The sequence below is a fragment of the Euleptes europaea genome, chromosome 10, assembly GCF_029931775.1.
Source record: "Euleptes europaea isolate rEulEur1 chromosome 10, rEulEur1.hap1, whole genome shotgun sequence".
In the NCBI taxonomy this organism is placed as follows: domain Eukaryota; kingdom Metazoa; phylum Chordata; class Lepidosauria; order Squamata; family Sphaerodactylidae; genus Euleptes; species Euleptes europaea.
The window spans coordinates 16,156,467-16,171,301 of NC_079321.1; the positions used below are offsets into that span (position 1 = coordinate 16,156,467).

Consider the following 14,835-nt stretch of genomic DNA (forward strand, 5'->3'; position numbering starts at 1 on the left):
CTTTATAAAAATGAGGGTACCAGTTAGACGGAAGCTGAAAGGAGATACAAGAGAGTAAAATCCAAACAAGATGCTTGGAAGCTATTTAAAACCACACTATTTGGAACCCAGATAGAATGCATACCCCCAAGGAAAGGTACTGCCAAGTTTAAAAGAATACCTGCATTTTTAATTAGACAAGTCAAGCAAGCCATAAAAGGCAAAAAAGGTGGAAGGTCCACCCCAACATAGTGAATTGAAGGGAGTACAGCATCTGGCCAAAGAAATGTAAGTTAACAATTAGGTAAGCAAAAAGAGAACTCAAGAAGCCGATTACTAAGAGAATTAAGAAAAACAAGCATTTCTTTAAATATATTCTGAGCAGGAAATCAGCTAGAAAGGCAGTTGGACCTTTGGATGACCAAGGAATACAAGGATTGCTAAAGGAAGATGGGGAGATGGCAGGGAAGTTCAATGAATTGTTTGCATTTGTATTCACTGTGGAAAGTGTGGGGCATGTACCCATGCCACAGCCCTTTTTCAGGAAGAGATTCTGAAGAACGAAGCCAAACTGAGGCGACAAGAGATAAAGTTCTAGACCTATTGGGGAAATTAAAAACCAGGTCCTGATTACAGGTCAGTTAACCTGTCTGTCCCTGTAAAATTAGTAGAAACTGTAATCAAAGACAGAATTTTGCACATAGAAGAACAAACTCTGCTGAGGGAAAATCAGCATGGTTTCTACAAAGGGAAGTCCTGCCTAATCAGCCTTTTGAGATTCTCGGAGAAAGTGAACAAGCATGTAGATAACAGTGACCCAGCAGATACTATGTATTTGGACTTTCAAAAGGCTTCTGATGAGGTACATCACTAAATACTCGAGTAACTTTAGCAGTCATGGAATATGGGGATAGGTTCTTTTATGGATTAAAAATTGGCTAAACAAAAGAAAGCAAAGATTACAAATAAATGTACAGTTTGCTCAATGAAGGGAAGTAAGCAGAGAGGTCCTACAAGGGTTGGTACTGGGGCGGATGCTACTTAATTTGTTCATAAATGATCTGGGACTGGGATTGAGCAGTTTGCAGGTATCAAGTTTGCAGATGACACAAAAATATTCAGGATGGTGAAAACCAAAGCTAACTGTGAAGAGTTCCAGGAGGATCTCCCCAAACTGGGAGAGTGGGTGACAATGTGGCAAATGAAGTTCAATGTCGGTTAAGTGTAAGGCGAAGCACACTGGAACAAAAATGGACTGAAGTTCCTGAGACTGAGAAGGAAAGACACTTTGGGGTCATGACAGATAGCTCAATGAAAATGTCAGTGTTTTGCAGTGGTAAAAAAAGGCAAACTCTATGCTGGGGATAATTAGGAAAGGATTGGAAATAAAACACACAATACCACAATGCTTCTGTATAGATCTATGATGCAGCCTCGTTTGGAATTTGGTCACCATATCTCAAAAAAAGTACAGATGAGGGCAACCAAGATGATTAAGGATTAGAGCACCTTTCCTATGAGGAAAGGCTGAAGAATCTGGGACTTTTCAGTTTAAAAAAAGAGATAGAATCAGAGTTGGAAAGGACCACCAGGGTCATCCAATCCAACCCCCTGCACAATGCAGGAAATTCCAAACTACCCCCCACACCCCCAGTGACCCCCTACTCCATGCCCAGAAGATGGCCAAGATGCCCTCCCTCTCATGATCTGCCTGCAGTCAAAGAATCAGCACTGCTGACAGATGGCCATCTAGCCTCTTCTTAAAAACTTCCACGGAAGGAGAGCTTACCACCTCCCGAGGAAGCCTGTTCCACTGACGAAGGAAGGACATGATAGAGGTTTATAAAATTATGCACAGAGTAGAAAGAGTGGACAGAGATAACTTTTTCTCCCTCTCCCATAATACTAGAACTTTGGAGCTTCCAATGAAATCAATGGGCAGTAGATTCAGGATGGACAAAAGGAGATACTTCTAACCACAGGTCTGATCCAAAAGGGTTCTTCATATGCTCATATTATCTTGGTAGCACAAACATATTTTATTTCACTGTTAGTCTGACACAACAGGCATCATGGCCTTCATTACAAATACAGAAAAAAGCTGTGTTCAGAATCTGAATTAAAGAGGGAGGATACTCCAAAAAATTATTCTATGTCGGGGGGAAAACACACTTAAGATTGCTAAGAAACAGCTTGTTCAATTACGGTCCCTAGCTTCTTCAGATAAATAACAGATGCAGATTCTAAAGTAGATAGAAAACTATGAAGGATGGGTGTAATAATTATGTGATATCGTTCCCATCCTCTAAAATGGCAGGAGACATGTCGGTTACATGGTCATTATGGCAGAACAATCCTCATAGCAATCAGAAGTAGCATTCTACAAACCGGAAAAAAAAGTGCATAGTGGATTCAAAAGAACATGCTGTTCAACTGAAGATACAATGTGATATCCATGATTAAAAGCCTAGTGAAGGAACTTTTCAAGTTAGTATATGCACCATGTGCAAAAATAAAAATTTCAATAAGGAAACAACTCTCCCACAATTCTAGATGCAGGTCCTTTTGCTGCTGTGGCCCAGACCTGGAAAAATGCCTCACCAGTCTCAGCAAAGCCTGCTAGATCTCGTTGTTGTTGGTAGGGTTTGTTTGGGTTTTTTTTTAGAAAAAGGGCAAAAGTAATTTTGTTTCAGCAGACTTTGGGAGGAGTTTAAATTTAAAGTGAAGGTATTAGAAAATGAGATACTGATATATTATTTGTAATTGTTTTATGATGTTGATGTTATCACGTGTGAGGAAACTGGAACCCTTCTACTGAGGTGCTTTAATAATACAGTTTGCTATATGTATTATCTTGCTCTCACTGGACTGTTTTCTATTTATGTAATACCGTTTTCTACACTGCTTAACATATCATTGTTTTCAACAGTAAGCTGCCCTGAGCAGGACTCTGAAGAGACAGCATAGAAATATCATTCATTAATTCATACATAATCTCCTTTCTAATACTGTATGCTTTGTTTCAGATTTCTGTAAACCTAGTCCTATTACACTGATTTCAGAACTCTCATCCTATTGATCACATTGACTTATACTGTGTAATCCACCTTAACTTCCAGTGAGAAAGGCAGACTATAAATACAATAAGTAAATATACAAATAATTGAAAGATGGCTTCTTAAAAAAAGGCCTACTCACAGCTTCTTTCAGCTGTGATGGAAATACCCCTCATAAGACTGACATATTAATAATTTTCCCCAACAAAGGTATTACTTTCTCCCAGCATACTTTTAATACCCAGGACAGGAAAGGATCAAATTTGAAGGAAGTGGCCTTTAAAACCCCACCATCGATCAGGGACACTAGTCTGAAACTATCCAAGGAACACAAACAAGAGGACAAAACTGATACGCTCACCCCAGGATCTACCCTCAAACTGGCATTTAAGTTGGACCAGATAAGATGTTATCAGCAAAGAATTGAGCTAAACTGTAACAGCTAATATCCAAATTGGAATCCACAATAGCGGGCCAATGACATTAGGCCCCAAACCACCCTACACAATTTTGCTGGATGTGATTCTGCCAATGCAAAGCCATCTGTGCCACTATCACTAACAGGCTTTTAAAAGGGCCCTGCAGTGTGCTCTACCTGATTTGGCATAACTTTTCTGCCCACTGTGCTCTAGCCATCTCCCCAACCAATCTTACAAAGAGATAAAGGTGACAGAACTCAAATGAGTTCCTTGAGCTCCAGGAAAGCAGATTTTAATAAATTCAGTGATATGCTAGGAATCCGTGGTAGGATTCCATGGCTAGATGATGTCAGAGAAAGGAGCTTAGATAAGAAAGAAGTTGTTAACGGCAAATTGGCAAGCAATAACATGGACAAAGAAAAATGAAAGCCATCTAAAAAGAAGTAAAGATGGCTGCATAAAGACCTATGTAAATGAGCTGAAAATCAAGAGCATGTGTAGGAAATGGAAGGCTGGACAGGTCACTAGGGACATCTCCAGACAAGTAGTTCAGACTAACAGTGTCAGGAAAGCTAGAGGTCAAAATCCATCTCAGACAGGCCTCCTGGGAGGTAGCATAAACATTGTCCAAATACATAGATAAATAAAACAAGCCAAAGCCAGAAAAGAAGGCTAAGAACAACAAAAAGGGCTTTTCCAAGTATGTTTGAAGGGAAGAACAGGCTTGCAGCTCAATGAAGATGCTGAAAAGTGAATAGGTGACAAAGGCAAGGGAGAACTGTTCAACTCCTACTTCACTTCAGTCTTAACGCAAAAGAGAACTGGAGGCAACGAATGGTGAGTGAAACAGGACTGCAGCTCAAGAGTGAAAAGGTATTGATCGTGGAATACCTAGCTCCATGTTGGGAAACCTATGGCACGCGTGCCAAGTCCGGCACGCCGAGCCCTCTCTGTGGGCACGCGCGGGGGCTTTGAAGGGCTCCGCGCTGCCTTCAAAGCCCCCCCCTTCCCTAGACTCCCCACCGCCCAGCTGGCAGCCCCCCCTTCCCTGGACTCCCCGCCGCCCAGCTGGCGGCCCCCCCCTTCCCTGGACTCCCCGCCGCCCAGCTGGTGCCCCCCCCTTGCTGAGCTGGGAGGAAACCTCAGTATTCAGGTTAAATTGCCGTGTTGGCACTTTGCGATAAATAAGTGGGTTTTGGGTTGCCGTTTGGGCACTCGGTCTCTAAAAGGTTCGCCATCACTGATAGCTACATACTAGGTACACAAAAAACATGACTTTATAAATTAACCAAAGGGGGGGGAACCCTAAAATGGCTTGACTAGTAGTAAACAGAAGGAAGCAACTAAGTGTCAGTAAAGGAAAAGGGTGAGGAGAAACCAACCAGCTCAAGCCCCTCACTGCTTACTGAACCCTGAAGGAGATTTTGTGGCGTGGAGTGGGATGTCCAAATTGTCATCCCCAGGAGCTTGTAATATGACTAAATATGACATACTCAGGACCCCAAAGCTCAGTTTCTAAGTGCTTCTAACAGCTTGGTCTTACTAACGTTTCAGGATTCACTCAAGGAAAGGTACATGGATTTGCTGCTTCTTTGGGTTGAGAAATGTATCAGTTACATCTTATTCCGTATTAGAGGATTTCATATGTGTTAGAATCACCATGTGACAGGAAATTCAAATTTATTCTGTTCCTACCTCTGTATCACATAACTTCTGGAAGGGGTGTGTATGTCACTTTTTATAGTTCCAGAATTCTGTAAACATCATTCAAGGAGAGCAATCAAAAACTATCCATATGGTTATTACAAGTAAATGCTTCCAATGTCTCTGACATCTGGTCTGCATCAAAACTAGACTCCAAATTGGCCCAGATCTGAGATACTTTATCAAAGAATCTTAAAAAAAAATCACATGGCTAAACTGAATCATCACGTAGGTGTTAATAGGCTTCAGACAATCTCAAAGAACTACACTGGATATGATTCTATCAATGCGATGGTGACACAGAAGATGCCTCTTTCAACACTATCACTGTTGCCACATAGGTTTGCAAACAGCATGTTCTCAGCCATTCCCATATGTGAGTGTTTGTGCTACTGTATCATTCTCACAGATGGTCAGGATTCTGGCCTGGTGGATCTGACTAGGAGTAGGTTCATGGGGAGAAAAAAGATGCTCCCCCCAGAAGTTACTGCCTTTAGGGATATTTGATTTATATTCCTCAGAGCAATCTGGCTTAATTCATACGATTCACCTTATCTTCCTTACTTTCATAATTTATGCTTTTACAATCGGCAAAGGACTTATTTGGGGTAATTAAGATGAGAACCCAAAAACACTGATGTAAACATTAGTGCCTAGAACTAGGTGGATGGTAAGTGTTAAAAGCATACATATCAGATTTGGTTAATGGTAGCAGGCAAACACTTGCATTGGTCTTTGCCTCACACCATTTTCTTGTCCCACAGCTAGACTGCGCACTACCAATTTGGGCTGATTGCTATCTATCTGCCAAGTTTGATGGAGCCTCATGTTCCAACCAGATCAAAGCATCAATATTATTCTCTCCTCCACTATTCCACTATGGTCACAAATAACCTCCTTTCAGGTATTCTATCATCTGCATTCTGTTAATATATCACAATGGCTTTTAAGAAAAACCAAGGAACACACGTGTGCTTTTTTAAATACAACTTTGGTTTTGCTCACCTTGGACTAAGGGATTTTGTGCCGTTGGCTGTTCCAGTAAGACCATGTGTTGAAGAAGAGGGTTATGTGTAGTTCCCCCATCTCTTTCCACAGCCGAACCACTCAAATAAGGGGTTAGATGGGTTCCAGGAAACAAGGAGATTCGTTGTTGCAAGGATGGAATAACAAGTCTTTCAGCATCCTGCTGTCCTGATCCCCCCTGCAAACATATAACTGGTAATACATTGAGCTTATGAATGGGGTTAGTGTAACCACAACGAAAGCCAAATGTTACACGAAACATCACTTACACTGGAAGGGGCGGTTGCCGGTAGTCCTAATGTTATATTGGGCAAGGAGGGAGAGGTGTACAGAGGAAGCTGTGATATGGAGCTTTCACGGTTCACTAGTCTGTGGGCCAGGTTGGTCTGGGGGAAAAAATCAGAAGTGTTGCCTCAGAGGACAGGATACCTTCATACATATCTGTTTTATCTATGTATATTATTCTCAGCATGTACAAGATGGATGCTTGATTGTTTGTCATGCTGACAGTGATACTGTCTTCTCTGGTTCAGTTTCTTTCAAACTACGCATTAAAGAAGAGAAGTGCTTATTTTATTTATTAGGGGGGAAAGTCTGTATCCTCTCTTCCCCCCCGAGAAGGACCTAAGACTTCTGAACCCAACAAGAAAGAATCCATCGAGCAAGACAAATTAAAGTATCACAAAAGAGAAATACATCAATAACTAGTGAAAAGACATTTGTATCCCATCAGGCCAGCAAACAACTCAGATTTCATTTTGAAAGGCTTGGTGGAAGACATCTCTTGTATTCCAAAACTCTTATCTTAGATTGTCTATTACCTTAAAGCTTGTAAGCCACCTTGAGTCCTGTGTTCCAGGAGAAAGTGGCACATAAATATTCTAAATAAATAAATACATCTTCAATTCCTTCAGAGTGCCAAGGGGTTGGGAAAAAGATAATAGTTTTGAGCAGACTTCAGTACTGGAGTTGCCATGGAAAACACTCAACACCAGGCAGTGGCATTCTGTACCATCCCACAGGCAAGAATGACCTGAACACCCTGCTGAGAGGAACTTAGGGGGCACACTCGTTCATATTTTGAGAGCCTGCCCTTCACGTATGTGGGTACTGGATAGGAAAGGCTTTAAAGATTAAAAACCAGCACCTTAAACTGAACCTGGAAGCAAACAATTCATCAATGCACAGACATGAAGCACATGTGTTATACGCGCACAGCGATTTACCCCAGTCAGAAGATGGGAAGCTGCATTTTTACCGTTTGCAGCTTTCCAAGTGGTATTCAAAGGCATAGAGCGCATTAACAGTCATGAGGATACCATAGCATGGATCGGCACGGCATGGCTGGCCAAGTCTAAGAATGAAGACAGCTTCCTCACAACATGCAGCTGGAAAAAGTGTTTTTGCTGTTGCGATAACCTGTCCAAAAGACCACCAAGCAACTCACTGAATCAGTCAAGGAAAGACTAACCTCATAGAAAACAGGCAAGACAATTCCTTCAAAGACTTCAGCCTTGCTAAAACCTTCTTGTCTGGATTAAGCTTCAGCATGCTCTCTCTCACCCACTTGACCATGGCATCCAAACACTGGCCCAGCAAAGAGATGGCAGCTCTGGGAGACTTACTGAATGAAATACAGAGCTGGACATCATCTTTGTACTAATGACATCCATCTTCAAAGCTACAGATGATCTCGATTAATGATCACACATGAATGCTGAGCAGCATGAATGATATTACCGAGCCCTGTGGAACTCCACAAGAGACCTTCCACCAAGCAAGTTCAGCCTGTTCCACAGCAACCTTCCTCTGCCAGCATGAGAGAAGGACTTATACCATGTGAATGCTGACCTCCCGACTCCCACAACACACTCCAGGGATCTCAATAAAATTGTATGGTTAATTGTGTAAAGCGCTGCTGACAGATCCAAAAGAACAAGAAGGGAGATATTCCCTTTATCAACTTCTAGACAGAGAGCATCCACCATAACTGCTAAAGTATCTGCGTGCCATAATCAGGCCTAAAGACAGATGGAAAAGTATCAAGGGCTGAGGTGCCATCCAGGACCACCGAAGCTGCTCTGCCACCAATTGCTCAACCACTTTTCATGGAAACAGCAAACTGGACACTGATCTTTAACTGCTCACTAGCCCCTTGTCCAGTACAAGTTTTTCTCAAAAGAAGACTAATAATGATCAATAATAATCACCAAAGGGTACCTTTTTTTCTCCCAGCCTTCCAAAGGGCTTTATAGCATACTATGTCAGATTCAGCACAAGTTTCCTGCCAACATCACCCAAGTAATCTCCCCATCCTTTTCAAATTACCCAGCTCAGAATCCTGATGGAAGGGGAAGACAAAACCAAGGAGTAATCCTTTCATTTGCCCCTGCGGGCCTGTCATTCTAGGCTCCTGCAAGGTTCTCAACCGAGTCATCACCCAAATTCTCAAAATACCCCAGAGCATAATAATTTTAGCAACAATTAATATGCTACAATGTGTTTGACCAGGATCCAGCAGCTTCACCAAGCAAATAACTTACTTCTTCAAGGAAGTGCAACCTCCTCCTGGACAGGCTGACTTCTCAATCTTTGAGCAACTCAACCCTCAAGCAACCGTCTGCATCAAAGTGATGTATGGACTGAACATTATGTCTGGACTGAACATCTTTGAATATTCCATTACCTTCTCCAGGTATCTGATCAGGACATTCACAATTCAGCTGTTACGAGAGAAATGGAGCTGGGTGTCATCTAACCTATGGGTGGCATCTTACCCCTGGATAATCTTGCCCACTGGTTTCTTATAAATATTCAACAGGATGAGGACAAGATGGGCCCCAATGGATGCACGGAGTGTGTCAGCTTCTTGTGTAGACATCATCTTGCATATGCTTCCCTTAATTCTGAAACAGACATCCTCACCTGTAGCAAGGTTAAGCACTTTATGCAATCTCTTCAAATGCTTGCACATCCTCCATTGTTACACTGAAGAGCTGAGCATTGTTCAACGAGCTGCATGTGTACTGGTGGATTTTGTGAGCTGTTTTGTCCAGCAGGCTAATATTTGCGCCGCTCTTTCAGCATATTTGACTGAAATTTCCAGTTGAATGACAAAAACAGTATCTACTCTTTCACTCTGTATATCTTTGTGAAATATAACACATCACATAAATCAGAGGGAGCAATTTCACTCCAGCCCCCTCCATGTAAGCCCTGTTGCCCTAGGAATGAGCTTTCCAGGGATAAGGGACTACAGCTGTGTTGGCGAACCTATGGCACGTGTGCCACAGCCGGCACGCCGAGCCCTTTCTGTGGGCACGTGCGGACCCTTCGCGTCTGCCTAGGGCTGTGCTGTGTTGCCGTGGTGAGGGCGCTGAGGGCGGTGCTCCTTCTCCCCAAGCCCATGCTCCCCAAGCCTGCGCTGGCACCCTCCTTCTCCTTGCACCCGGGGCAAGCCCCTCCCTCTCTCTCAGCCGCAGCTCAGCTGTTTGTCGGGGGCCCCACCCGTCTTCAATTTGGGGCCCCGCCCATCTAAAAAAGCATTTAGAAAATTCTACAACATTTGCAGACAATCCTACAAGCCATCAGGAAATCTACAAGGAATTTTCTAGCATTGTAGCAGCTGCAAAGGTGAATTTTAGTAACAGATTTTTACAGATCCATAAGATGGAGAAAATCCTGTGTTTTCTTACTTCTCTAGATAAAGCCAAATTTGAAGAACTTGATATTTCCTGCCTACACTGGTTAGATTTAGAAAATCTGGAAATGGAGCTAATAGAATTTCAAGAAAGCTCTATCTGGAAAAATAAATTCTATGACTTGAGAAGGTAGAAGGGATGCCAAAGGACAGCACTGTTAGTTCTGAAAATGAAATCCTTAAAGTGTGGAATTCTCTGCCAAATAATTTTAAGTCAATGAAAGCACTTGGGATTGCTTTCCTTACTTTGTTTGGATCATCTTATGCTTGTGAGCAGCTGTTTTCAGCTTTGAATTATATCAAATCTGACACCAGAAACAGGCTAACAGATGACCTGAGTGCTGCATGTGTTGCTCTCAAACTTACAAAGTATGAGCCACGGGTAGACAAATTATCAGCATGCACACAACAGCAAAAATCACATTAATTGTTCAAAAAAATTGACGATGTCCTCAAAGATGTCACAAAAATGGTGAATTATATCATGGCTCGTGCTCTGAATTGTCGACAGTTTCAAGCACTTCTTGAGGAGGTTCAGACACAGTATAATTGTTTACTTATGTACAATAATGTCCGGTGGCTGAGCAGAGGACGAGTCCTGGAGAGATGCATGCCAAATGCAAACTTTTACCTTTCAATAAAAAGTTGTTTGTATCATTGAAAGCTCTGTTATTGTGTTTTTCTTTTAACGCAAAATATGTGAATGTATGAGTTGTTTTTTCTAAACTACAACCTCAGTATTCAGGTTAAATTGCCGTATTGGCACTTGGCGATAAATAAGTGGGTTTTGGGTTGCAGTTTGGACACTCAGTCTCTAAAAGGTTCACCATCACTGGACTACAGGAACAGTGAACTCGATGTTTTCCTTTGTTATTAGGAAATCTTTGGAAGTCTCCAGGAAATACAACTAATGGTTTTCCTGGCTGATTCTTTCACAATGTTAATGCTATAAGGGTACATGGATGCAATCAGTATGGAAATCAGATCAATCATGCATATCACTTGAGGCTTGTTGAAAAGCTTTGAGGGTCTAGCTTCATATTATAGGAAATTTACTAATAATTTTGCTGTAATTGCCCAACCATTTCACAAATTAACTGAAAATGGATAACAGCTTCAGTGGACCACAACCTGCCAAGAAGCATTCCTGGAGCTAAAGAGAAGACTAATAACTTCACCTATACTGGCCTGCCCAGACTCTAAACTGACATCCAAGATACTAATGGCATTGATAGCGGTATTAAGGAGACAGTGGTTGCATATGCTAGCAGCGCCCTGAACATTTCTGTGAGAGGGAAAACACAGCTTATAATAGTGAAAACTGGATTGACCCTGTGCAGTGCGGAATCTCTAGTTCAAGTGTGAATTGAAGAACTACTGCACCAGCAACTTGATCACCATGGTTAACCTCCCTAGTGTGGAAGCAGTCATGGTAATGTTTAGGCATGAGATCACTCTCTCTATCAGACTGCTCAACAGAACAGAGGTATCAGAAAAAGTATACCAACCCTACAGCATATCTAACAGCCGTGGCTGATATTCTTAGCACTGTAGGGCAAACATTGAACCTCCCCCAGAGCAAAGCTACTCAGAGGCAAAAAGAGCAGTATGCCGTGTGTGTGACCGCTCAGACATATCAAGAGAGAGAGAGTTGGTCTGAAAAGGAAAGGCTTGAATACTAAATTGCAGCATAAGCTCAAAGGTCTGTAATTAGCAAAGTTATCAGAGGCACTATACAAACTTTCATCTCTCCTAGGTGGGAACACATTTGTCTTGCATTACAATGAGCTCAAACCATACCTGGGCCCAGATTCAACTGAACAGCAGATAACCAAATAGCCACAGAAAACACTATGAGACAGAAACAAAGTATGGGCCAGAATGTGGTTTTTTTGGTATACAACCTAAGAATTTCCACATTCTGTTTGGCATAATCTATGTGGGCTGCCCTGGAGCCTGACTGATGGAAAACAATCCCCAAAAGCTCTAAAGGCTTCCCATCCATTGTCCATTTATGAAAGCGGGCCCTTCTACTAAACATCACAATCTTAGTTTTATCATAAGTAGGTTATTTTCACAGTAAAAACAAAAACAATTTCAGTAGTCTTCTAAGGTGAAATTGCGTATAGGATATTAACATTGTAATGAGCTTTCCCCTCTTTTATTGGAAAAAAACTGAGACCCTGACAGAAATTCAACCAGTCTGTTCTGAAGCTAAGAAATAATTTCCATCCACCCAAGCCTCTAGCTTCATAAGGAAATGTCTGGCATAAAGCTTTCCCATAACATTAAGCAAGCCGGATGTATACTTATAAGCTTGGTCTATAATTAGATAGATCAGTTTGCCCCCACTCCCTCAAAGTTTTTTTACAAGCTCCAGAATGGAGCAGTTCAGTTCCTACATACTAAAATCCAAGAGCAGGCCTTGCAAAAGAAACTGATTCTGAAGATGACACAACACCTTATGTATCCTACCAGCCAACAGAACTGGCTCCACTGATGGGGGATTCTGTCACATCTGAAGAGAGAGAATTGGAAGGTAGAATCTGCAGTAAAACAGCTAAATTTGAGTCTAGTGGCACTTTAGAGGCCAATGAGATTTTGGGGGTATGAGCTTTTGACAGTCAAAGCTCCCTTCTCCGTTGCATACTTCTCATGACTGTGTTGGTCTGCTGCAGTCCTCTTCCATTCAAGGGGGAATGAAATTTTCAGACTTGCAAGCAAAGATATCATCATCATGAATCTCTTCTTCTGAAACCAAAAAGATGGTTGCTTTATCCTCATTTCTGTGGATATGAGGTGATAGATCCCTGGAACTGGTAAAAAGTCCCAAACCTTTTCCAAAATGGGTTGATTAGGGGACTCACACTTTCTAAGGAAGTATGAAGTATTGGAGTCTTCCTTTGTCTTGAATCAGTTCTGCATAGGTCTCTATGTCTGCACTTAACATTTCCTTTCTTTACTTGGGGGAGTACCTCCTGAGGTAGAAATAATGGACTGGTTCACCTCTGTTGGATCCAAAGCAACATGTACTGTTTCTGATCTCAAAGTTGATGGAAACAAAGTTGACCAGGATTGCCAGTGTGGGAATTGGTAGTACCTGTACCCACCAAATCTTTTTGACAAAGGATTGACTTAAGCAGGGGTGACCTTTCATTCCTCACTTTCAGTGTGAAGTGTTTACAGTTATGTCACATCATATTCTTCACGCAGACAAAATAGGGGCACAGTGAGGTTGTCAGATTGTGCCATTTTAAATTTACAATGGGAACTTTTTTGGATAGGTCTTTTTCAACTATGAGTCAAAAAGAAAGGCATGACACTTCACATCCTTTCTTGGAGAAGTATTTTCAAAAATCTCTTCAGAACTCACACACAGTTTGTGTGATGAGAGTTCTACACGGCATCTTCTTTCTGCAGTAGTGAACTTAGGAATGAGGGATGCCCCCTCTTCTCACATGACCAGAAGGGTGGGACAAACCATGGTGTGGGAATGCCTTGTGCTCTGATCAGCTCTGGCGTTTTCCACAGTAATCCTGCACATGCAGTTCCCATGTGAGATTGAACAAAAACAAGAAAACCGCACACTGAACCACCATAAAATAGAAGCTTTATGTACAAAATTTTAAAAACATATCATCATATTGACCCTGTCACTGCTTAAAATTAGGGATGAGAAGATACTGCCATTCTTTTATTTTGTATCCCATATATTGTACCTGTCCTGCATCCTACCACTTTGTTTAGCCAGGTTTGAAATCTTCCTACAGCCCATACAGCCTTGCTCTGATGGGAAAAACTCTTCTGCCTAAGGAAGAGTCTCTTTCATTGGCAGAAAGTCCCTTGGGATGGAAGAAGGCTTCAGACCTGGCTGAGCAGAATTAAGGGATAAGTTACTGCCGTGGTCTCAGCCTTTTTCATAGTTGTTGATTCTTTTTATACCATTTATACTTACTAATCTTTTTATTTCATTATTACGACATACCCAAGAGCAACCGACAATATAATATTGTGGTAACAAAATATGTTACATATTTACACAATACATTCCAATACATTCCAAGCCCCATCAAGCTCTTCATATATAACTGCAACATTTCCTATTTGACATCCTTCACTGGTTGAATTTTGTTCTAGTATGTGATGAAGGGTTGCCAGGTTGAGCATCAGTTTTGTGGTGCTGTCTTGAAACTGAATTTCATAAATAAGATCATTCTGCCCTATTTTTATGGCTAAGATTTCACCCTTGCCTGCAGTTTGTGCACAGAACCCTGATTAAGCATATATTTTAACAGAAAGGATTAAACATAAGAAAGCAGAAAATGGTCAAAACAAAGATTCACTGGGTTGTAAAACCAAAACATGAACACTCAAACTGAACCGAGAAGTTGGCAAATCTCAATTTCACTCCTATTTAGAACTCCACATAACACCAGGTTTCATGCCACTTTTTCATTCCTATTTTTTAAAATAACTTATATCTTGAAGTCAATTACTTCCCTTTCCATAATGTAAGGTAGGCATACTGTGGAAGCACATATATTAAAGGCTGTGATACTGTGGAAACATATATATTACTATTAAGCAAAGAAACCGATTATACCTCTGCTTGAATATTTGCCATTGATCCAGCAATTCCATTCTCAGCACTTATATTACTGGAGCTATTGTTTGGAGAACTGGGGCCAGACCCAGGAGCACTGTTGCACACAGAGTCTGAAACAAATTCAGAAGCATTTATTAAAGAAACTGTCTTGCAACAACGTTAAGACTATTCTCCTATGGCTAAAAACAACAACCCATCCTTTAATTTTCTGTTAGTATTCCAAAAGCAAATTAAGTGTGGCAAGATAGTCATTAACAGTCACTGACGGCTCTTATATTGAGAATGAATCCATATATACCCAAATACTCCTAAACAGTTTATCTTGTGAGATGCAGCATTTCAGAG

The 14,835-nt window shown here is 41.4% G+C and overlaps 1 protein-coding gene across 3 annotated transcripts in view; it reads right to left on the minus strand.

Annotated features, from left to right (window-relative positions):
• HDAC4 (histone deacetylase 4) overlaps positions 1-14,835 on the minus strand; it is a 107,739-nt gene that overhangs the window by 50,372 nt on the left and 42,532 nt on the right. For all 3 annotated transcript variants that reach the window (XM_056856246.1, XM_056856247.1, XM_056856245.1), the window contains exons 8-10: positions 14,488-14,600; positions 6,454-6,570; positions 6,164-6,362 (exon numbers count right to left, since the gene is read on the minus strand). In XM_056856246.1, the coding sequence (XP_056712224.1) occupies positions 6,164-6,362; positions 6,454-6,570; positions 14,488-14,600 (429 nt within the window). The remainder of the gene's footprint in view (positions 1-6,163; positions 6,363-6,453; positions 6,571-14,487; positions 14,601-14,835) is intronic.